The following is a 22,704-nucleotide window of genomic DNA, read 5'->3' on the forward strand; positions in this document are numbered from 1 at the left end:
AGCAATATTCCAGCAGAATCACGGCGGGGGACACAAGAAATGGGCTTCACACATTGTACCCATGTCGGGAATCGAACCCGGGTCTTCGGCGTACAAAGATAAGTATAGCTGTTGTATATATTCAAATATGTTTGTGATTAACCCGACCTTGAAAAATATTGAAGGATGAGTGCTAACTATTCATGTCATTATTTCAAATTAGAATGATAACACATCAGGTAATCATGGCAAGGGTTTCTTATGATGACCGAACGGCTTATGTCGCTTTTGTCAACTGATAAACATGAGATATAATGTCAGTGTATATGGTCATGTAATTAAGAAACAAACCGCGAGTGGGAGTTGTCTATTGTACGATAAACAACGACCACGACCAGTTTATTTCTTACATGAGATATCAACATAACGTACAGCCTCTTTAAGGGTGTTATGCAGTTAGACATTCTACACATCAATGATCACATCTAAATTAATAACCTAATCGTTGATTAGATAATTACCCCAAAGAAGAGGAAACGTCAAATGAGAACCACTGATTGCTATATACCAGACGCCATCGTCCGTATACTGGCGTTATGTGCAGGGACAGAGCTCAAGGTTGTATACCACATTAAAGGAATACACCGATGACCAGAAGAATAACCACAACGGTGTCCTTCCATTTGTTAGACGTCCCAATAGTTAGACAGCTTATAACAACACTTTAAACGGTTGAGTGCACACTAATCCTTATGCTTGTTACCTCAGACTTTAAAATGGAATAGTCCAGATAAGATCTGACAAACAAAGCAAAGCAGCTTTAAATAGATACTTTAATATCATTCTTAAAATTTAATGACACTTTACATTTGATAAATTTTATACAGTTTGTAACAACACTTTGTAACAGTTTTTGGTAATGTACACTTTACATTTAATAACTTTTACAGTTTATTTATCCCCGACTAGGCAAGTGTCCACAAGCATCTAAATACCAAATAGCAGACTTGTCACCCTGCTGCAGCTGATCTTTGAGGCGTACCAGGCGGTTCTCTATCTCTCTGTAGATTCTCTTGCGGCAGCGTGGTGCCGCACCAAAGTTCAATTGCATCACCTTAGTCCTTTCACTGAACTCGACTATCTGGATGACTCTGGCATGAATGATGTATACTTGATCCCATAAACCTGGACATGCTGTGAAGGTAGCATCCATGTAAAGGGTGTCAGCTTCCTGGAGGGCTTGTATCTGTTCTGCAGTGGAGAACGCCAGGATCTTGTCATCGTCGCCGTCGCTGAACAGTAGAAAGGGACGTCCATCTGTTGTCTCTGACCATTTGTCTTCAATGTCTACTGCTGACCGCGACCTGGGTAACGCTGGAATGGTCTTGCGACGATGCCTGAAAAAAAGTTAATTCTTACCAAGTCATAAATACGGGATGATATTTACCTGCAAAGTGCACTTTTCAGGCTCTGAAATCATGGCATCCCTGGGATGTTGGCTTCATCTACTTGAGTGACCTGCTCCTCGTACAATGCCCGCATCTGTGTGGTTTCTTCTCGCGCTCTTATACGAAGATTGCTGACAAAGTTCACTCTGGTTTCATCTTCAGGCCTGTGCTGAGAGTAAGTTAATGTAGGTAAATTAAACGAAATTGTAACATATATACTCCCTAAACTGTGAGCCCCTATCCCTACTCAGTACTTTAATCTAATTAGGACTGATCCATTACACCTGTAGGTATATTCCCTCTTTGCCTAAATAAAAATGTCTAGCAACTGGGACGTCTAGCTAATGGGATATAACCACACGACAACCACAGGTGATAGGGTTATAATTACAACAAAAAGCTGTTTGTCATGTGGATACCTTACTAATTGCTGCTTAATTATGTACATAACGTACAATCGATTAACTATAACTGGCAACAAATGTCGAACCTGTAATAGCCATCAGTGGCAAAAAATAACTCCAGGCCAAACACAGTCAACAATATTCTATACGAATATACAAAACTATCGGACCAAGGGCAACAGGTGGAGCTGTGTAGGATCCCCTGTCACATAGATATTCATGGAAATGAAAAAGCAGACTCACTGGCGAAGCTAGCTCTAGACAAAGCGGATATACAGCCTATTTCCTTTGGTAAACTAGAGATAAAAAGCAAAATCAAAGCCTCCATAGCAGAAAGATGGCAAGCCCAATGGGACGCAAGTAAGATCGGCAGATGGCTGTACAAAATTCAACCCAAGGTCCAACAAAAGCCAAACTCATACTCAAATGAAAAGAAAATTGAAATAGCTATCTCACGCACTACAATGTCAAATCTTCTTCTTCTTCTTCTTCTTCTTCTTCTATAATCACTTGAAGTCGCACTACAATGTCAAATCACAAAACTTTTCAATGACAATAACATTTTCCCGGATCATGTATTCGCTTAACGCCATCGCAAAAGGTCATATAGAGGCCTTCTTCTTCTTCTTCTTCTTCTTCTTCTTCTTCTATAATCACTTGAAGTCGCTCTACAATGTCAAATCTTCTTCTTCTATAATCACTTGAAGTCGCTCTACAATGTCAAATCTTCTTCTTCTATAATCACTTGAAGTCGCTCTACAATGTCAAATCTTCTTCTTCTATAATCACTTGAAGTCGCTCTACAATGTCAAATCTTCTTCTTCTATAATCACTTGAAGTCGCTCTACAATGTCAAATCTTCTTCTTCTATAATCACTTGAAGTCGCTCTACAATGTCAAATCTTCTTCTTCTATAATCACTTGAAGTCGCTCTACAATGTCAAATCTTCTTCTTCTATAATCACTTGAAGTCGCTCTACAATGTCAAATCTTCTTCTTCTATAATCACTTGAAGTCGCTCTACAAAATGTCAAATCTTCTTCTTCTATAATCACTTGAAGTCGCTCTACAATGTCAAATCTTCTTCTTCTATAATCACTTGAAGTCGCTCTACAATGTCAAATCTTCTTCTTCTATAATCACTTGAAGTCGCTCTACAATGTCCAATCTTCTTCTTCTATAATCACTTGAAGTCGCTCTACAATGTCAAATCTTCTTCTTCTTCTTCTTCTTCTTCTTCTATAATCACTTGAAGTCGCACTACAGTGTCAAATCACAAAACTTTTCAATGGCAATAACATTTTCCCGGATCATGTATTCGCTTAACGCCATCGCAAAAAGTCCTATAGAGGCCAGTGATCGTATAAAATAAATACTGATCACAGCAGTATAATATTTTCCAACAAAATCACATCTAAGAAGAGGACATCAGCAAGTACATCTATCATAATGTGTTTTAACATTTTCGTCAGGACATAAAAAAATGCTCTCCTTATTATTACAATCTCTAATTTCAACTTAACATGGGTCCTCTTTTGGTCAAAAGCTTGTTCACTCCGAAATGCGAGAGTCACGAGTGACGAACAGGATACACGTGGGCTATTTTTAGAATAAACTTGAGTTGAGTTGAGTTGCCTATGCCTGCAAGGGAAATGAACTTCTAGGCGGTAATGTACATCCTCACATTATTATTCCGTATAATGTATTTTAATGTTAAGCTCATAACGCGTAGGGCGGTCGGGTAGCCTAGTGGTTAAAGCGTTCGCTCGTCACGCCGAAGACCCGGGTTCGATTCCCGACATGGGTACAATGTGTGAAGCCCATTTCTGGTGCCCCCCGCCGTGATATTGCTGGAATATTGCTAAAAGCGGCGTAAAGCCATGCTCACTCACTCACTCACTCACTCACTCACTCATAACGCGTCCATGATACGGATATTACGTAGGCAATTACAGCAGACAATATACAGGAGTTTAGAACTAAAAAGGAACGCGTTAATCTTACACCATCCTCACGAAATATGAACCCTTTCGTAGAAAAGTTACTTTTTGTAAGTGCACATTTTGTATTTTAAAAACTTAATTCAGGAAATTCAGAACATTTTGGTATAAGTAATTCTTTTTAGAAAACATATGGCAAGGGAATGGAAACATTGTGCAAATACTATTAGGTTTTGTCCACAGCATTTTTTGCAGAAAATATGTAAATAAAAATACTGACAGCAATTGATTTTGATAAACTGTCGTGGTTGTCATTTTTAAGCTGTTGACATATTTATCATTTAGACTCGTCTACCAGTCTATTTTCATGCGCAACCACGTGATGTACCTGTTATATGTTGAATGCCGCAGAAGCTGGGACGTTACGACATAGAGTACACGATGATGCTAGCGCTGATGCGTGGTGGTTGGGTGGAAAGATGTGCACACGGTACAAGGGCAGCAGTACAGATCCGACATCACTCTGTATCATACAACGTGAGTAATTCCATATAACACGACTGGATGTTATTTTAATCCCTACTGATACAATAGTTTTCCAAAATGCAACAACGTGGACATAATGAAATCACGTTCTAGGAGCGTTGTGAGGTGGTGGCATAGAAGCATTATGGTTATAAAGTTTTCTGTTTCACTCATACTGTCTTTTCGCTCAATGTTTTCTTCTATGCTGGCATGAGGGCATGAAAATGACGGTAAGAATATTTCACAGTTTTGAGGTGGGGTGATGTGGAATGGGGTTTAACATCGCCTCCAAGATTATTGCACTTATATAGCGACGTGCATGCACGTGTGTGTGTGTGTGTGTGTGTGTGTGTGTGTGGCTGCTTCTACTCGTCCGGACTGATGACGATTTACAATGCTAGCCCACTGGGATACCATGCCGCAGTTTAACATGAATACCCCACTCAGACACAGTATACTGACTCCGAGCCGACCAGTCCTTGTTTTAGCCCCTTAATGCCCAGCGCCTGACAGGGTAACAACAAGTACCATCTTTAAGCGTCTTTTGGTATGACGCGGTCGGGGATCGAACCCCGGACCTTCCGCTCTCAAGGCGGACGCTCTACCACTAGACCACGGTGCATTAAGTGCACTTCGAGATGGGATTCAAAGACTCAATTATATCAGGATCTGTACTGAAACGTCGAGTTGTGCCTGACAAACTAGTGTTTCAATCATTAGTGGTAAAATGACACGCAATCAGCAACGTCACCAAGTCTGACGAACGCACAACCGGTTACTCATTCTAGGCAATGGTATCAATGTAATTGTATATTAAATGTTTATTTATGATTACACATATAACGTATCTCTATTAAAACTATTGTCTGGTCAATTGGTCTTAATTGTATTATTCATTGGTATGTACTTGACGTATTATTATTATTATTATACACGAGTTATTACAGTTGTTGTTATAAAAGTTAGATTACTTCTATCGTCAATCGATTTAATATCAAGCTGTCGGCACGAACATAATCCTTTTTACGATGTTGCAATTTGGAACATAATATTTGACGGTGTATTTAACTAGAAATGCTTCATTTCATATAGGAGAAACGATTATTAGAATAAATAATATGATGGCTGCATGTGTACACTTTCCAAGTCATCCTGTTTTCATAATATACAGTCATTTTTCTATGATGCATCAGACTACAATGAGACTGCAGCAACGAGACATCCGCATATGAACATTCTGTATGAACGAGCCTGGGCGGTCGGGTAGCCTAGCGGTTAAAGCGTTTGCTCGTCACGCTGAAGACCTGGGTTCGATTCCCCACATGGTTACAACGTGTGAAGCCCATTTGTGGTGTCCCCCGCCGTGATATTGCTGGAATATTGCTAAAAGCGGTGTAAGGTTATACTCACTCACTCATTCAATGAACAACATATTAGACTTGAGATTTAAGTGGGTTTTTTTCTCAATTTCCTGGGCATTAACCTAAAAGTACTTATTTCACTAGGGGGAAGTGCTAGTACTGTAGTACAATAGACTACGGTTATAACGAACTCAAAGGGTCCACTAATTTTAGTTCGCAATAACCGTAGTTCGTTATAAGCATATATACAGCATGTATACAACAAATGTCTGGGAATAAGAAATAAGTCCGTTATATCAGTCAGTTCGTTATAAGCGTGTTCGTTATAAACGTAGTTTACTGTACTATGTAATTGTTTTAACACTACATGTATCATACACTCATAGACCTTTCCACTGTTTCAAACTTGAGTTAAACTTGGTCGGGGCCAAGTTTTGACATTTTTAATACAGTCAACTACGGTTATAACGAACACGCTTATAACGAACTAACGGATATAACGAACTTACTTTTTAGTCCCGAATATATGCTGTAGTTATGCTGTATATATGCTTATCACGAATTACGGTTATAACGAACTAAAATTAGTAGTCCCTTTGAGTTCGTTATAACCGTAGTTTACTGTAGATCTTACACACGAGCAGCGGGAGACATAATACCACAGCTCATCCAATACTTCTACTTTACCTCACCGAATGTGGTCTTCAATTTCAGACTGGGAACTAGAACCAAATGATGAAGACCAGAAATATATCATGTAATTACTATACTGTCGTAACAGAAAGGTTGTATATTCAGAGTGCCTCGAATCTCTAAAACAACTTATCCTTGATCGCTTTACAATTATTTCAGGAAACCGTGAAAAAGTTGAACAGTTTGCATAAATCATCCCTCAACTACTTAGCAAACGTCCGTAACATGAAGCACTATATGAAGCGGATTGGACACAATGTAAGTATATTAATATTGTGTCATGTGTCAGTTTTATGCGCTGACAAATACTTACATAAATGAAGTGAGTTTGGCTCCTTTTAACAGTATTCCAGTTATTAGTATATCACGCTGTAATACCTTGATGTGAGACGGAATAATGAAGCGATAATGATCTTAGACGTTTACCTCTTTGGTGAAACACACGGGCACATGTATGGTGCCATAAAACACAACGAGGATCGCGGCGCCTTAGATGACTGGGCCACCCGTGCCCCCTTCATCAGTCGTGACAAAGAAGAAAAGAGTTGCTGTCCATAAAAGTGCCATGTGGTCATGTTCTTCCAACTTCTAAATGCCTATCAAAGACTTCAGGTAGAATTTGTTGTCCATATTAGGGGGCACGGGTGGCCCAGTCGTCTAAAGTACCGCAATTCGCTGTGCAGAGTTGCGTCCCTTGGGCACCCCAGGAACCTATGATTGTGGGTTCGAATCCCGTTTCTCCCCGATTATGTTTCTAGGTCTGTCAGCACCATACCCGTGCTCGTGGGTTTCACCGAACTGGTAAACGTCTAAGACCTGCATCACTTCGGGCTTTCCTCCCACATTAAGCTGACACGCCGCGATATGGAATAGTGTTAAAAGCGGCGTTAAACTCACTCACTCACTCACTGTTGACCATTTTAGATCATATCTTGAGAAAAGATGCAATAACTTTCGATGTACTATTTGAATTTTAAGTCGCTGACACATAAATGACCCGAGCGTATCAGCCCAGTGCACTCCATCAAATGACTACAGTGAAAATCGCTGAAATGGCAAATCAGCAGATAATGATTAAAGATCTGGTCTTGCATCCAACAGATATCCGACCTTTCTAAACTGAACATTCTGCACGTCACTGGTACGAAAGGTAAAGGCTCAACATGCACGTTTTGCGAAAGTATTCTTCGTCACCATGGCTACAAGACAGGTGTCTTTAGGTGAGTTCCACTAGACCAGAGCATAAATGTCAAACGTGTTATGACAAAAGTGTTTTCAAATTTGACGCATCTGTGATAAAAATGATGTCCGATGCAATTCCTTATTTTGACTTGTACCATATGTTCCCGTGTTTTTTTCAGGTGAACAATTGACTTGCCTTTTCATGTGTTTGTGACGGGTGCCACCGATGGCAGGTTACGCTCACCTTTTCGCGAACAGATACTCATGATATAGTCGGAATCGTGCAATCGACTCTGCTTTATGCAGATATGTCTATTGGGTATGAATCAGCATAGGTTTTTTCCCCAAAAGCTACACGAACTTACCGAACGGTCGTTTCAGCGTTTGGTAATCTGAGCAAAAGAACTGTCTCTCACAGAACGTACTTCTAACTGACAGAGAGACCCATGAAGACCCGGGTTAGAATTGGTCTTCAGCATCCCATGCTTGTCCCAAGAGGCGACGATGTTTTAGAAATAGACGACGAGTGTGAGTAGTTTTATTGTACGACCACGAGTCGTTTATTTCTTGTATGAGATATCAACATTATGTACAGCCTCTTTAAGGATGATGAGAAAATGTAAAGCTTTACAAATATTTACCCAAACGTTAATAATGATGACTCACTCAATAGAACCCGTCTTCGGCAATGTCGGAGAGGTCCGTTTATGCACAGGTGGATATTCCCCGCATATTGTCACTTTCTTCACGTGCATAATCTGTACCTCCCCCACCCCCACCCCGCCAACCCCCGTACCGAGTGTTATATATCCCGCCTTTGAATGCGATCGTTCGGCCATCGGGTTTATCTGCGTTGCCCAGTTTCATCTATGTGAAACAACTCAAGAGACACTCCCCTCTCAATAAGAACGTCGTCCAATATACGAAGTCATCAAGTTGCGAGCACATGTTCGAATCTCCAGAAATGACGTCATGATAGAACAATATCGTGAATAAACTACACTTTGTTCGTCATTGTTCCTTGCGATTTATCGCGTAGTTATCTTATATTTACGCATATACACCAAGTCGTTGCAACATTAAAGTTAACATATTTTGTCCATTTACTACTTTAATATTTACAGTCAACCTCCGAAATATGCAAGATACAGTTTGAGGCTTAGCATTGCAAATATATTGATTAACATTATATTTTCTTATAACTGCAGTAGTTTATCGTAATACCCACTATAAAAAATGTTTTGACGTCTGGTCTAGGAACCATTTGGCATTGTCTCTCAACATCGCCTATATAACAATGTACAATTTATATACCTGGGAATGAATAAAAAATCCTATGTGTGTATAATGACGTCACGCTAAACTGCAATGACGTCTTGGAACAATGGTATACCCACGGTTTTACATTCCTACTTGTGTCGTCCATAGCTCTCCCCACCTGGTGAGCATTACCGAGAGGTTCCTGTGCGGCGGGAAGCCGGTCGAGAAGGACGTCTTCAAAGACCACTTCTGGGACATCTACAACAAACTTTCGATCACAAAGGTATTATCATAAACCACAGGGGTCTGATTAAGTTTTGATTAAAACGTTGAAACTATATGCAATGTCTATTATCACACATCATGCTCTCTCTCTCTCGGGGAGGAATAGATCTTCAGCAGCCCATGCTTGCCGTAAAAGGCGACTATGCGTGTCGTAAAAGGCTTGGTTGATGCATGTCATCGATCCCAATTGCGTGGATCGATGCTCATGATAATAATCACTGGATTTTCTGGTCCAGACTCGATTATGTCCAGACCGCCGTCATATAGCTGGAATATTTCTGAGTGCGGCGTTAAACAACAAACCAACCAACCAAACGATGATATTATAAACAGAAAGATATATCATAACATCGATTCTTTTTTTTACAGGAATTGGAAGACGATATGCCCCATATATTTCCCTTTCTGACTCTGCTGGCTTTCGACCTTTTTCTTGCACAGGGAGTTGATGCTCTGATTCTTGAAGTGGGAATTGGAGGCCAGTACGACTGCACGAACATTGTTGAAACACCAACTGTGTGTGGCGTTACCTCGCTGCATGTGGATCATATAAGTCAGCTGGGAAACACTATAGAATCAGTGGCCTGGCACAAGGGAGGGATCTTTAAAGTAAGTTTCTGGTTGGAATAAAGACCTAGTTCATCGACCCGTGAAGGTCCGGGGTAGAATAGGTCTTCAGCAACCCATGCTTGCCGTAAAAGGCGACTATGCTTGTCGTAAGAGGCGACTAACGGGATCGGGTGGTCAGGCTCGCTGACTTGGTTGATACATGTCATCGACACCAAATGTGTGGATCGATGCTCATGATATCAATCACTGGATTGTCTGGACCAGACAATCCAGTGATTGACAGCATGAACATCGATCCACGGTCATCACAAGTAAAGTATCAGGATTGCCAAAATGGACTCGCCACACATTGAACATAAGTGTCATAAACAAATAACAATCCCACTGTTACAGTCATGATATTGGGGCATGAATGTTTTAGCCAGGCAGGCCAGCAGTCACAGTCCCTCAAGACCCACTTGCCATGACAGTCCTGGAAGACAGAGCTGAGGAAATAGGGGTACAGTTTTTAGAATTTAGAGAAAGCAATCTCACCCGAGTGCCCTTTGATGTCGAATATATCATCACAAATCGATAAAGGTTTAAACTCGGAGGCTTGCCGAGGCGTTTTTAACTTTTAACGATGAGTGTTGATATATTTTTAATTTTGATATCAAAAGACACGAGGGTTAGATTCTATTCAGCATCCAAGGCCATTCTTTCTACTCTTTTAGTTAGTAAACGGGAATAAACAGTAATGAATGTAAAAGGTACAGCCAACCAGCTTCAGTGTCAGAGAGATTAGTGATGTAATTTGATTGTGACGCCATGGTAACCGATGATGTCACAATGGTCGGCAAAGCAGCATGAGGTGATATCGCTTGATCTCAGTTAAGCGTTATCCTCTGGAAGACACTATTGGGTGATAAATGCGGTAAACGCAATTATTGTAGCCAGTTTGGACAAAGCATATATTAACAGAACAGTTTTTGTGACATAAAGTTCAGTGATTCTACGTCTTTCATTGTGATTATAAATCGCTAACACCGAATAAATAATATCTTATTAATATTAATACTTTCTGAGATAATTTGATACATATCCATAACGTTAACAGTTATGCATTGGTAGAATACATATATATTTTTTATGGGTTTTTTAAAATATAGATGACGTTATATGAAGCCCCGCCACTATCTTCCTATGACAATGGACCTGAGCCAATCAGATTGGGTATTCCAGGTCACGTGCAGGATGTCAACGCGTCCCTGGCAATACAGATGTGTACAATATGGCTGGAGTCTCATAAAAATAGTAATGTAATGGGAAAGGGGAAATATAATGAATGCTACGGAATCCTATTTCGCCCACAAAATTTAGTTATTTTATGATATCATTTTCAAATTCATGCTCTGATCTGGCAACAGTGTCAATGCAAAACAGAAAGTGAAGACTTGGTAAGTTCAATTGCTGAATTAAATTCATCTTGAATTTTCAACATAGTATCTAGAATTTTCAACTTGATAACTTGAATTTTCAAGATAGTATAAGATAATTTTCTGCTTAATAGCTTTAATGTTCAAGATAGCAACTGAACTTTCAGCTTAGTTTCTGGAATTATAAACTAGGTGTCTTGAACTTTCGTCAAAGTACAGGGAGGAATGTCTCTTGAGTTTTCAAGATAATAAGAAATGGCCCTAATGGGCTTTCGTAGAATACTGTACAAGGCTACAGTCAACAATTCGCCAGTTTTATCACGGCGGACTGAACATAATCGAGACTCGTCAAGGCAAAGCTATGGCTGATGGCATTATGAAGGTGCCATGCCCTTGGGTAGTGAGTATGGTCTTACGCCGCTTTTAGCAATATTCCAGCAATATCACGGCGGGGGACACCAGAAATGGGCTTCACACATTGAACCCATGTCGGGAATTGAACCCGGGTCTTCGGCGTGACGAGCGAACGCTTTAACCACTAGGCTACCCGACCGCCCCCCATGCCCTTGGGGTACTATAACACACATTCAGTCAAGTAACAGAACATGACCACCCTATTCCCAGCTCAGTCTCATTTTTCCAACAAATTATGCTTCCCATAATTCGTATATTGCTTCATCCCCATCAAACAGCAAACGTTGCCTGGGCCCTGATGAGTTTGCCATACTTCTAACCTTTTGTTTGGTAGTGGCTTCAACTACTCTCGTTGGATAAATGATTTATTCATAGAGCCGTACACATGTCTGACATGGACGATGCATGAATGTCAGCAGACAAGTATATTCAAACATCAGGGGCAGTTAACTCTGATAATCATTTCCGGTTATCATACATGTGTAAGATTAGGTAAAGCATATAATACTGCCATGTGAATAACGATTTAAAAAGATAAATTTAAAAATATAATAGTGCAAATAAAACGTCCATAAAATATCAATACACAGTAACTTAAGTTAACATTCTAACATTCTGCAACAGGTATTGGGCACTTGGGAGTCGTCACAGGTTGGACATCTAAATAAGATGCACATTAGTGTACTAGTATTGAAATAAGATGATTTAAATAAAAGCGACAAAGCTCTGTCCATAGTCATAAGAAATATCTGCTGAAAACATATTTTCGATAGCATAAGTTCCGTATTCGACGTAATAAGCGCCCCACTCTAATAAGCACCCACAGTGATATTTGCACATAGATTGGCTTGTGAACAATCCCAATTAGCACCCCTTCCGATTGATCAATGTACACAAGACTTAGTTATTCGCGTATAATACGCAGTCGTGTGTTATTGCACCCTTAATAATGGGCAATTAAATTCTGGAAAAATACATCTGTCATATATAAACCTTTCAGGCTGCCAGCACAAACCACGAAATTTATCTTTCAACTCGTAACGTAATAAGCGCCCACGGCGATATTTGCTAATATATTGGCAAGTGAACAATCCCAATTAGCACCCCTTCTGATTGACCAATGTACACAAGACCTAGTTATATTAAATTCTGGAAAAATTAATCTGTCGTATATAAACAGTAAGGCCGTCAGCATAAACCACGAAATGTATCTTTCAACTCTGTTTTTTTCGCCAAAATAATATTCTAATAAGAGCCCCCTATTTCTAATTTTGAGAGCGCCATGGCGCTTATTACATCGAATACGGTATGTGTTTATCAATCACTATTAAATAGTAGCGAAAAGACATTAATAAGCGCTGTTACAGTGCTGATTAAATTTAGAGAACAATGTTGCAAATAACTACCCTGTTTGTCGTTTAGAAATTCTGCAAAATAACTGTACGTCACATGGCTTTGGCAGACGGTACAGGTGTCATTTAAAGAATGAATACCCGTCGCAAAACATGTATGTTTTTGTCCTTTGGGGTAACCAAAATATATTACATCATTATCACATTTACTACCATAGATGTGTTAACCGTTACGCATGTTGTATTTGCAGAACTCCCTCGCATTTATATCTAACATGTTAACCTATTTGATTGAGATAGGTATTTCCACAAGGTTAATATTGGTCCTTGACCCATGTGACAGGGCTCGGAGCGACATCAGCTACAGAATCCGTCACCTCGACCATCATTGAAGGCAGCAACAGAGCGAAGAAGACCAAGGGATTCACACTGACTGTCAACATGAAGAATGATAAGCATATAGCACTTGATCATTGTAATATGTACATTCCATCATTGTAATATATACTCAACAACAAAAGTTCCCGTGACACCAATATTTTAGTGTATTTTTCAAACAAGTAAAGTTTGGTTTTCAATACTGTAGTACATGTATGGAATCAAGTCACATAAACGCAGCTGCTACAGAAAAGCATGCATTCCATTCACAAGTTGTCTTTTATGCAAGCCCCATGCATTTCACTACACAAGAATGGGTATAAAAACATGTGCGTTAACGGGATTCCATATGCATTGTTTAGCATCCTGCTGACAACAACCACTCAGAAAGACAATTAACTTACGCAATTATTCAACATTACAAAATGCCACGCCTGTCCGAAAATGAGCGAGCCATTGGTATGCTTGAAGCTGGATCGAGTCAACGTGACGTTGCAAGACAATTTAACGTCCACAGAAACACCATTTATGGCAACGTTGGCAACAGACGAATGCAGTCAGAGACCATCCTCGGAGTGGCAGGCCACGCGTAACCAATAATCGACAAGACAACTGGATTCGAACAACACACCTACGAAATCGATTCCAGCCAGCAACAGTGACTGCAAGAAGCATCCCTGGCCTTCGACGAATATCTTCACAAACCGTACGTCGCCGCCTCAGATGTGCAGGGATTGTCGCCAGAAGACCCGCCAGACGTCCCATTTTGACAGGAAATCACCGTCAAGCACGTCTGCACTGGTGCAGACAGCGTCTACGCTGGACGGCCATGCAATGGGGACAAGTTCTATTCACTGACGAGTCTCGTTTTCACCTCAGCCACAGTGATGGACGGATTCGAGTGTACCGACGTCGAGGTGAACGTTACGTCAATCATTGTGTCATGCAAGAAGATCGGTCCGGGGGCGGTAGCGTTATGGTATGGGGTGGGATTACAGCAAGACAGAGGACCCGTTTTATAGTGGTAGAAGGAAATCTCAATGGACAGCACTACCGCGACGAGATCATCGGTCCTGTTGTTCTACCGTTTTTGCGTCGTCATGGCCCAGGCATTACCTTTCAACATGACAACGTCCGGCCTCATATTGATCGACTTGTTCAGGGCTCTCTTCAACAAAACAACGTGAATAGCATCCCCTGGCTCGCTCCCCTGATCTCTCACCAATCGAGCACATGTGGAATGAGATGGATCGGCGCCTTCGACGTCAACCACGTGTTCCACAGACACTCCAGGAACTTCGAAACATGCTCCAGCAGATATGGACAGATATCCCACAGGACTTTGTGCGACGCCTGGTCCATTCCATGAGACGAAGATGTGTTGCTTGCATCGCAACCAGAGGTGGACACACACGCTATTGATTTGTAAATTGACATTTTGGCATGTTCATGTTTTTTTAATGAAATCACACATTTTCTGAAGTCAGTATGGCAAATTAAACCATTTGAACACTTACAGGTGTCTTTCATCTGTTGCAAGCCGAAATTGTTTCAGATTTGGTAAAAAAAACATAACTTTGCATTAAATCTTATTTAATGTCAAAGGATTTTTTGTTGTTCAGTATATGTCCATTTACTTGTGATAGATACCCTGGAATCATTCGCCACTATAGCTTCGTATGAGCCCGATTCGAATCGAAATACAAATAGCGACCAATCAAATTACTCTCGTGAGCGAGCGAAACTTAGAGATAGATAGAACGGGGTTAAACGTGTACCTGTCCGAACCAATGCCGTTTTTATAGTTGTAGGCAACTGAGTGAGTGAGTGAGTTGGGTTTAAAGCCGCTTTTAACATTATTCCAGTTATATAACAACGTGTCAGCTTAATATGGGAGGAAAGGAAAGTGATGTAGGTCTCAGACGTTTACCACTTCGGTGAAACCCACGAGCACGGTCCACTCCCAGCCGACCGGTCCTTGTTTTTGCCCTTAAATGGCGAGCCCCGAGGAGGGAAACAAGAAGTTCCACCATTTAACATCTTTCGGTTTGACGCGGCAAGGGTATTAAACCACCGACCTTCTGCTCCCCGAGCAGACGCTCTATCCACGGTCGCGAAGATGGATATGTTGAAATCACTTCTGAAACTAAACTAAGCTAAGCTATTGTAGTGAATTGGTTCAGGGTATTTATAACGATGGATGGAGCAATATTACCCTGGATTGTCGAAGATGGAGTGAAGAATGCATCCACAAGCTTACATTGTCAGAATGGGCCTTGTTGTAGAGTATTCAAAACAGGATTCGACATAAATTGTCCCCCAAAAGAGTAAATATCATGTTCAGCTCTCAATGCGAGACACATGCTTTAAATGTTTTAGTACCTTCATAAGCATCCTGTCAATTTAGTGTCCGATTAAAACCTTTAAATAAGTATATGACAGTGGTTTCTTTTTCTAAGATTGACCCAAGCAACTCTCCCCGGTAGAGCCCATGTGATTTCTCGGCCCGGAGTGACCTACTACCTGGACCCGGCCCACACTGACCTCAGTATCCAGGTATTCGTGTCAATAATATATCCTGTGCGTTTATTTTCGACTAATGTTTTGTTTGTTTAATGTTTATCACCGCCCGCACTCAGCCATTTTCAAGCTGTATGGCGTCTATAAACAATCGAGTCTGGTCCAGTGATTGACTTCATGAGCAACTGGGATACGAGTGAGTGAGTATGGTTTTAAGCCGCTTGCAGAATTTTCCAGCAATATCACGGAGGTGACACCACAAATGGGCTTGACACATTGCACCCATGTGGAGAATCGAACCCGGGTCTTCGACGTGACGAGCGAACGCCCAATTGGGATACGATGACATGCATCATCCAAGTCCGCGAGCCTGACCACCCGATCCCGTTAGTCGCCCCCTACATAAAGCATGGGTTACTGAAGACCAATCCTAATCCGGTCCTGCCTCTGATGGTAAAACGTTATCCTGATCTGACCAGTTAACTTTTTTGTTTCAAACTTGTTAATTGATATGTCTAAATATGAAAGTATATAAGCTCAAACAAGGTCGAGTTTGGTTGTGTGAGTGGCGGGCGTTACTGGTAGTGCAGGACATGCCTAATCTTTTTGTGAGTGAGTGGGTTGGATTTAACGCCGCTTTTAACATTATTCCAGTTATATCACGGCGTGTCAGCTTAATGTGGGAGGAAAGCCCCAAGTGATGCAGGTTTCAGACGTTTACCACTTCGGTGAAACCAACGAGCGCAGGTATGGTGCTGACAAACTTCGAAACATAATCTGGGCGAACCAGGATTCGAACCCACAATCATAGGTTTCTGGCATGCCCAAGGTGCGCAACTCTGCACAGCGAATCGCGGCGCCTTAGACGATTGGGCCACCCGTGCCCCCTCATCTTTTTGTGAACACCCGGTGTCATCAATGATTTTCAGTTATCCATTTACTTAAGTTTCAGCACTATTTGGCCCAATGAAATCTGTTTCTTCAGGTTTCCGAGAAAGACTTTCTCTGGCGTTGACGTCTTATATTTATTTTAATACCGTATTCGACGTAACAAGCGCCGAGGGCGCTCTCAAAATTAGAAATAGGGGGCTCTTATTAGAATATTATTTTGGTGGAAAAAACAGAGTTGAAAGATACATTTCGTGGTTTATGCTGACGGCCTTACTGTTTATATACGACAGATATATTTTTCCAGAATTTAATATAACTAGGTCTTGTGTACATTGGTCAATCAGAAGGGGTGCTAATTGGGATTGTTCACTTGCCAATATATTAGCAAATATCGCCGTGGGCGCTTATTACGTCGAATACGGTAATACTTGAATACACTGTGTTTTAGAAACTAAATCTACGCTTTATCATGTATACCTAATACAGACGTTCATTCAATTTTAAAACAGCACTGCATGAAGTGGTTTGACCGGAAAGCTGAAAAGGAAAGAAAAAAGCTGACGTAAGTGCCAGTGAGCTAGGGTTATATGTTCTTAGAATTTTCCTGTGACGCCAACGATTGTTTTGGGAGGCTCTGTTATTCGTTTAATAGCCTCTTGTGATCTTTACCTCCGGGTTCAACTTGAAGAATGATGGAATGAAGACCTGTACCTCTGCTGTAGTATCTTTCTTGTCATAAACGGCATGAACCATAACCTGTATCATCTTCCCCAGGCAAGGGAGTAAACTGACTACAAAAGTCCAGTTTCCGCCCATGCCGAACTAGGCTGAAATGTCTGGGCTCAATCGTAGCGCCACAAGTGGCTATTACGAGTTAAGTCCCTTATGTGCCTTTCCTGTTGACAACGAGTTGGCGGTGCACATGCTTTGCAATTCCTGCAATCGACCGAAATCTGCATAACAGTTTACGAACCGGATTTCGATTTCGTTGCGCGATTTTGATTGGACTATGCATAGACTCGTTAGTCCAGCCAAAATGTAACTCCATAATACCAGCCTAGTTCGGCAAGGGTTGAAACTGGACTTTTGTATTCAGTTAACTCCCTTGCCTCGGGAAGATGAACCTGTACCTGAAATTCCTTCTTTAAAAACGTTGTAATAACCTGCTACTTCTCTGAAAAGTCTTAACAAACACCTAGAGGTACTTCAAATATAGGCATCTGTCATACCTGAATAAACTTTTCTTTAAATTATAGTTCCCGATCATGGGATTCGAACCCGTATACCCATGGCATGTCGTTATCAAGTCCAAGCTCCAACCGCATCTGAATGATTTCCTAATTTTCCTAATTGTACATCAATTAAAGGAAGAGCTGCTCGCTGCTCACGTAATCCACGTGTTGCACGTGCGACATTAACCCGTCCCCGAGTATCATATAGATGGCCATGGAGCCTTGGAGCCATTCGCAACTATACCTTGAATGTTTGTCTGGTTTGCATGACAGTGTTCAATGATCCCAGTATCTTCGACCGAGGCAAAACATAATAAGACGATAATTCCTTTTTTTGACTAAAATAACTGAAACTAAGACAATACTAATTGTGTTACTTTGAGTACAATTTAATGTCAGTCTGTATGTGACATTTTGAGATATATTATTGCGAATAACATCAGAGCTGAGATCTTTGCATTTTCTTACAGAGGACGTGTGGCTCGAATCCTGATTTTCTACGGGGCTCAAGGAAGGGATCATAGAAAACATTTGTCAATATTACAGGTAACGAAACTGAAATTAGTATTCTATACACCTTCTTTTCATGTATCCCGACTTTTCAAGTATCCTTTGGGCATATTTACACGTTGCACTGATCTAATTGTGGTAAATACAGAGGATAACAGCAAATACCTGCTGACAATATACTAAATGCTGCTCCAGGTGATCCAGACAGCTGGGATTGTTTCTAACAATATTAGCTCCAGGAAATAATGATGTTTTTTTTAATAAAATGTGTTTAACCATAACCAAATACTTACGCTGCCTCTTAGGTAAATAGGGGCGGTCGGGTAGCCTAGTGGTTAAAGCGTTCGCTCGTCACGCTAAAGACCCGGGTTCGATTCCAGACATGGGTACAATGTGTGAAGCCCATTTCTGGTGTCCCCCGCCGTGATATTGTTGGAATATTGCTAAAAGTGGCGTAAAACCATACTCACTCACACACTCACTCACTCACTCACTCTTAGGTAAAAAAAGTTTCATCTAAAAAATCTATTGTACTATTCATTCTATACCTTAAGCATGGGGTTATGAATCACTGTCAAACAGTGATGATACCAGGTGTGCGAAAAATGGAGTTACATGTGACGCAAACACATGCAAAGGCAAGGCAAGTTTTCAACAGAACAAACAAGGGAACATATGATGAAAGTCAAAATAGGGAACTGCGTGAGACATCGTTTTGGTTCCAATGGAATATCCTTTTTAAAGTAGCAAGAGGGTTGGAACTTTCACTTTTTAGTACTTCTCAGACCACAAATAAGGTGATGTCATCAGATCGGAAATTCAGTTTATTTTACCATGGCCCTACATCCTCTTAAAATGCATTCTAAACTCTAAACATAATTCTCTTCTGAAAATGATGGTCTGATGAAGCTCAAAATTGGCATATATGAAAAAAATCATGCGACCTGTAAACCAATTTTTCTTAAAAAATCTCGAGGCGTTATCTTTTTGTCAAAAACGGCTACAAGAATATTGTAGATTGGGCAAGCAATCATATTCAGTGCCAGTGCATTGTATACGGAAAGACTCCTACAGAACAAGTGGATTGATTGATACTCCCCCCCCCCCCCCCAACACACACACACACACACCAATACACACCAAACACCCACCTCGCACACGCACACGCCCACGCACACGTACACGCACACGCACAAATAAACAAAGACACAAACACGCACAAACACACAAAGACACACACATGCTGATATCTGTTCCTGCTGTTTTTGTGTTTTCTACAAGGCGCTACCACTGGATGCTGTTATCTTTACGCCATACGCTAGCCCCACTGAAGACTGCTGCACAGGTAATAGTGAATGGCATCATGATAGCGACACACTGCAAGTGTTGCAGTTTAACACATCAATGCATGTGTCTTATCCCCTACATCATCGTAACCTGCCCTACGGGAACCTCGCGAGTCGTATATCTGTGACCTTTAGGGTTCAGATAACCAAAAACATTTTCCATTTATAATCAACTTATTGTGAGGTAAAATTAAATGTTCGATAAGCTTACATGTCTTGTTGCCATTAATGAATACATTGCTATCACTTATTGGGAAACGTTCAGAAGTGACATAGATAACGTCTTTGTTAGCATTTGATGTTCTTTATATTTTACCACTTTTTACTTAATTATCTTGAAGCACACGTTAACCTGTATGTTGTTAGCGGATTAAAATATCGTCGGTTTTACTGGAGAGAAAGTGTTGAATGTTTAAACAAACAATTCTGGCTATTGAAATGTAACGACATTTAAACGTTTGTTGTATGTACATATCACGCACATTTATCGATTCTCAAATACCATTTTTCAAAGAAACCTTTATTTTCTAGACTAAAATCTAGTCTCTGAAATGAACATATCGTACATAAAAACAGTTGTTCAGTTATCTTAATAAAAATATAATAAAAAGGAGCCCAGTGACTCTCTTCATTTTCAGATACTGCAGTGATCTAGACTTGCCAAACACTATAGACTTGCATGGGCTGTATTTGATATATATTTGTATCAGGGTCTGTAAGACAGACTATTTATTTTCATATTAACCAAGTTTCCCTGAATGGTGTAATTCCAGATTATATCTATGAAAATGCAACCAAAGAGGAACAATTCCAGAACGTTCTATCTTTCAAAGAATTCTGGGAAAATACCACCGCGCCAGCAGAGGGGAAATTTTCTGGTAAACCATGTGCGTCGTTCACAGCACGAAGTTTCCCAGGGGCTCTCATAGCCGCGACTGGTGGGCGTGACCTCAGCATACGTGGCATAGATGATTCCATCTCGGAGGATCTATCAGACAGTTCTTGCATGACGTCTTTCGGTGATCGCTATAGAGGGCCTGGAGTTTATAACGAAGCATCAAGGAAAGATAGAAAATCACTCGATTGTCCTGAATTGCCGGAGGAGGTTCAGAAGGCTGATCATGTTCAAATTCTGATAGTTGGTGGTTTCAAGATAGTCGGACATGGCCTGTGGTATCTTCGTGGAAAACTATTCTGAAATTGTTTTAATTAAATCTCATAGAGGTTATTTAGCATGACTAGCAAAGACAAATGACTTAGTATACAGCATGTAGATATATTTGGTTGGTTGGTTTGTTGTTTAACGCCGCACTCAGCAATATTCCAGCTATATGACGGCGGTCTGTAAATAATCGAGTCTGGACCAGACAATCTAGTGATTGACATCATGAGCATCGATCCACGCAATTGGGATCGATGACATGCATCAACCAAGTCAGCGAGCTTGACCACCCTATCCCGTTAGTCGCCTTTTACGACAAGCATAGTCACCTTTTACGGCAAGCATTGGTTGCTGAAGACCTATTCTATCCCGGAATCTTCACGGGTTGCATGTAGATAGAAGATGCTTTCATTTGAATAGGTGATGGAAATAGGAGTTCCTTGTTATGTTTTCCAGAAATCGCAGTACATGTATATATTCAGAGATTGATTCAGTAAACAGGAAAAATGTCAAAACCTTTGATGTACTTTATATAGACCCTTGATTATTATGTAATCCAAACTTATGTACCTATTTTTTATATTTAGGTATCGGGTACAAATATTAAAATATCAGAAACAATATTGCTAGATTACACATTTTTCTGATAAAAGGCAATCATCGGTTTTCGAGCTGATACATCCAGTCAGTCATTTTTATACACATTGAAAAGAGGTGAGGTGAAATTTGGTTTAACGTCGCGTCCAAGATTATTGCACTTATATAGCGACGTGCATGTACGTGTATGTGTTTGTGTGGCTGCTTGTACTAGTCCGGACTGATGCCGATTTATAGTGCTAGCTCACTGAGATACCATGCCGCAGTTTAACATGAATACCCCACTCAGACACAGTATATATACTGACTCCGAGCCGACCAGTCCTTGTTTTAACAGGGTAACAACAAGTACCACTTTAACGTCTTTTGGTATGACGCGGCCGGGGATCGAACCCCGGAACTTCCGCTCTCCGGGCGGACGCTCTATCACAAGACCATGGAGGCGGTCCACATTGAAAATAAGTTAGTGAGCATTCTCTGACACCTGTTTATCATTAACCTAGAACAGAATTGCCCTCTTTTATAAACGTAATTGGATTGGGGGGATATGTTTGGCGTGTGACGTTCTAATCGAGCTCGAAGGGATGCTATGATCGCGAAAGTGTCCATGGTTTTTATTATAATAGAATGTAAATATAATACCCTTGATGATCGAGGGCGTCAGGAATATAGTGACAATCCAGTAACTTTGAGTCTTCTGAAGACGTTCTTTAATTAGAATATATATATTATTCTTCAGCAATATTATTCCACAAGCTTATGTGCAAGTGAGTGAATGAGTGAGTGAGTGAGTATGGTTATACGTCGCAATATTAGCAATAATATATTCCAGCGAACGCTTTTACCACAACGCAATAACCCACCGCTCTTATGTGGAAGTAGCAACACTACAGTGTTCATAAGCCATTCCATCCTATCTCTTATAATAATATATAATACCACATGTTTTTGTGCGAAATGCACCTGGTTGACACATTACACCAACTTTACCCGAATAAGGGATCGATCATGTGCTAGTCAGCAAACTATTTCCTGAAAATAAAATGTATTCTTGTAGCCGTTTATGACACAAAGATAACGCTTTCTAGGCCTCGAGATTTTTAAGGATTTGGGGTTACGGTAAAAGCAAGTCCGTTGTACGATTCCGACTATTTCATAAGCAAATGTTTATGAATCACTATTAATTAGACCAATAATGTGTAGGATATTAAAATGTATCTGGTCTTTGTTTGTCTATGGT

General features: G+C 40.6%; 2 protein-coding genes across 2 annotated transcripts in view; one reads left to right on the forward strand and one right to left on the reverse strand.

Moving 5' to 3' along the window:
• Nucleotides 1-934: 934 nt before the first annotated feature.
• The window catches only part of LOC139458474 (uncharacterized), a 284,787-nt gene continuing 263,017 nt past the window's right edge, over nucleotides 935-22,704 (reverse strand). Inside the window, exon 3 of the mRNA XM_071239912.1 lies at nucleotides 935-1,376. Within this exon, the coding sequence (XP_071096013.1) occupies nucleotides 935-1,376 (442 nt within the window). The remainder of the gene's footprint in view (nucleotides 1,377-22,704) is intronic.
• On the forward strand, nucleotides 4,174-20,903 carry LOC139459377 (folylpolyglutamate synthase, mitochondrial-like). Its single transcript, XM_071240836.1, has 13 exons — nucleotides 4,174-4,308; nucleotides 6,510-6,608; nucleotides 7,452-7,570; nucleotides 8,961-9,075; nucleotides 9,447-9,686; nucleotides 10,069-10,146; nucleotides 10,796-10,940; nucleotides 13,172-13,279; nucleotides 15,665-15,762; nucleotides 17,127-17,179; nucleotides 18,320-18,395; nucleotides 19,641-19,704; nucleotides 20,479-20,903. The coding sequence occupies exons 1-13, from the start codon at nucleotides 4,174-4,176 to the stop codon at nucleotides 20,901-20,903; spliced, it is 1,755 nt and encodes a 584-aa protein (XP_071096937.1).

The sequence above is a fragment of the Haliotis cracherodii genome, unplaced genomic scaffold, assembly GCF_022045235.1.
Source record: "Haliotis cracherodii isolate W230 unplaced genomic scaffold, xgHalCrac1.p SCAF_13, whole genome shotgun sequence".
NCBI classification, from domain to species: Eukaryota; Metazoa; Mollusca; class Gastropoda; order Lepetellida; family Haliotidae; genus Haliotis; species Haliotis cracherodii.

Bases quoted from the DNA above. Each gene is read 5' to 3' on its own strand.
- LOC139459377 (XM_071240836.1), top strand. From the start codon at position 4,174: ATGCCGCAGAAGCTGGGACGTTACGACATAGAGTACACGATGATGCTA. The intron at 13,280-15,664 runs ATAAGCATATAG...TTCTTTTTCTAA, and splicing joins GACTGTCAACATGAAGAATG to GATTGACCCAAGCAACTCTC. The intron at 17,180-18,319 runs GTAAGTGCCAGT...ATTTTCTTACAG, and splicing joins AAGGAAAGAAAAAAGCTGAC to AGGACGTGTGGCTCGAATCC.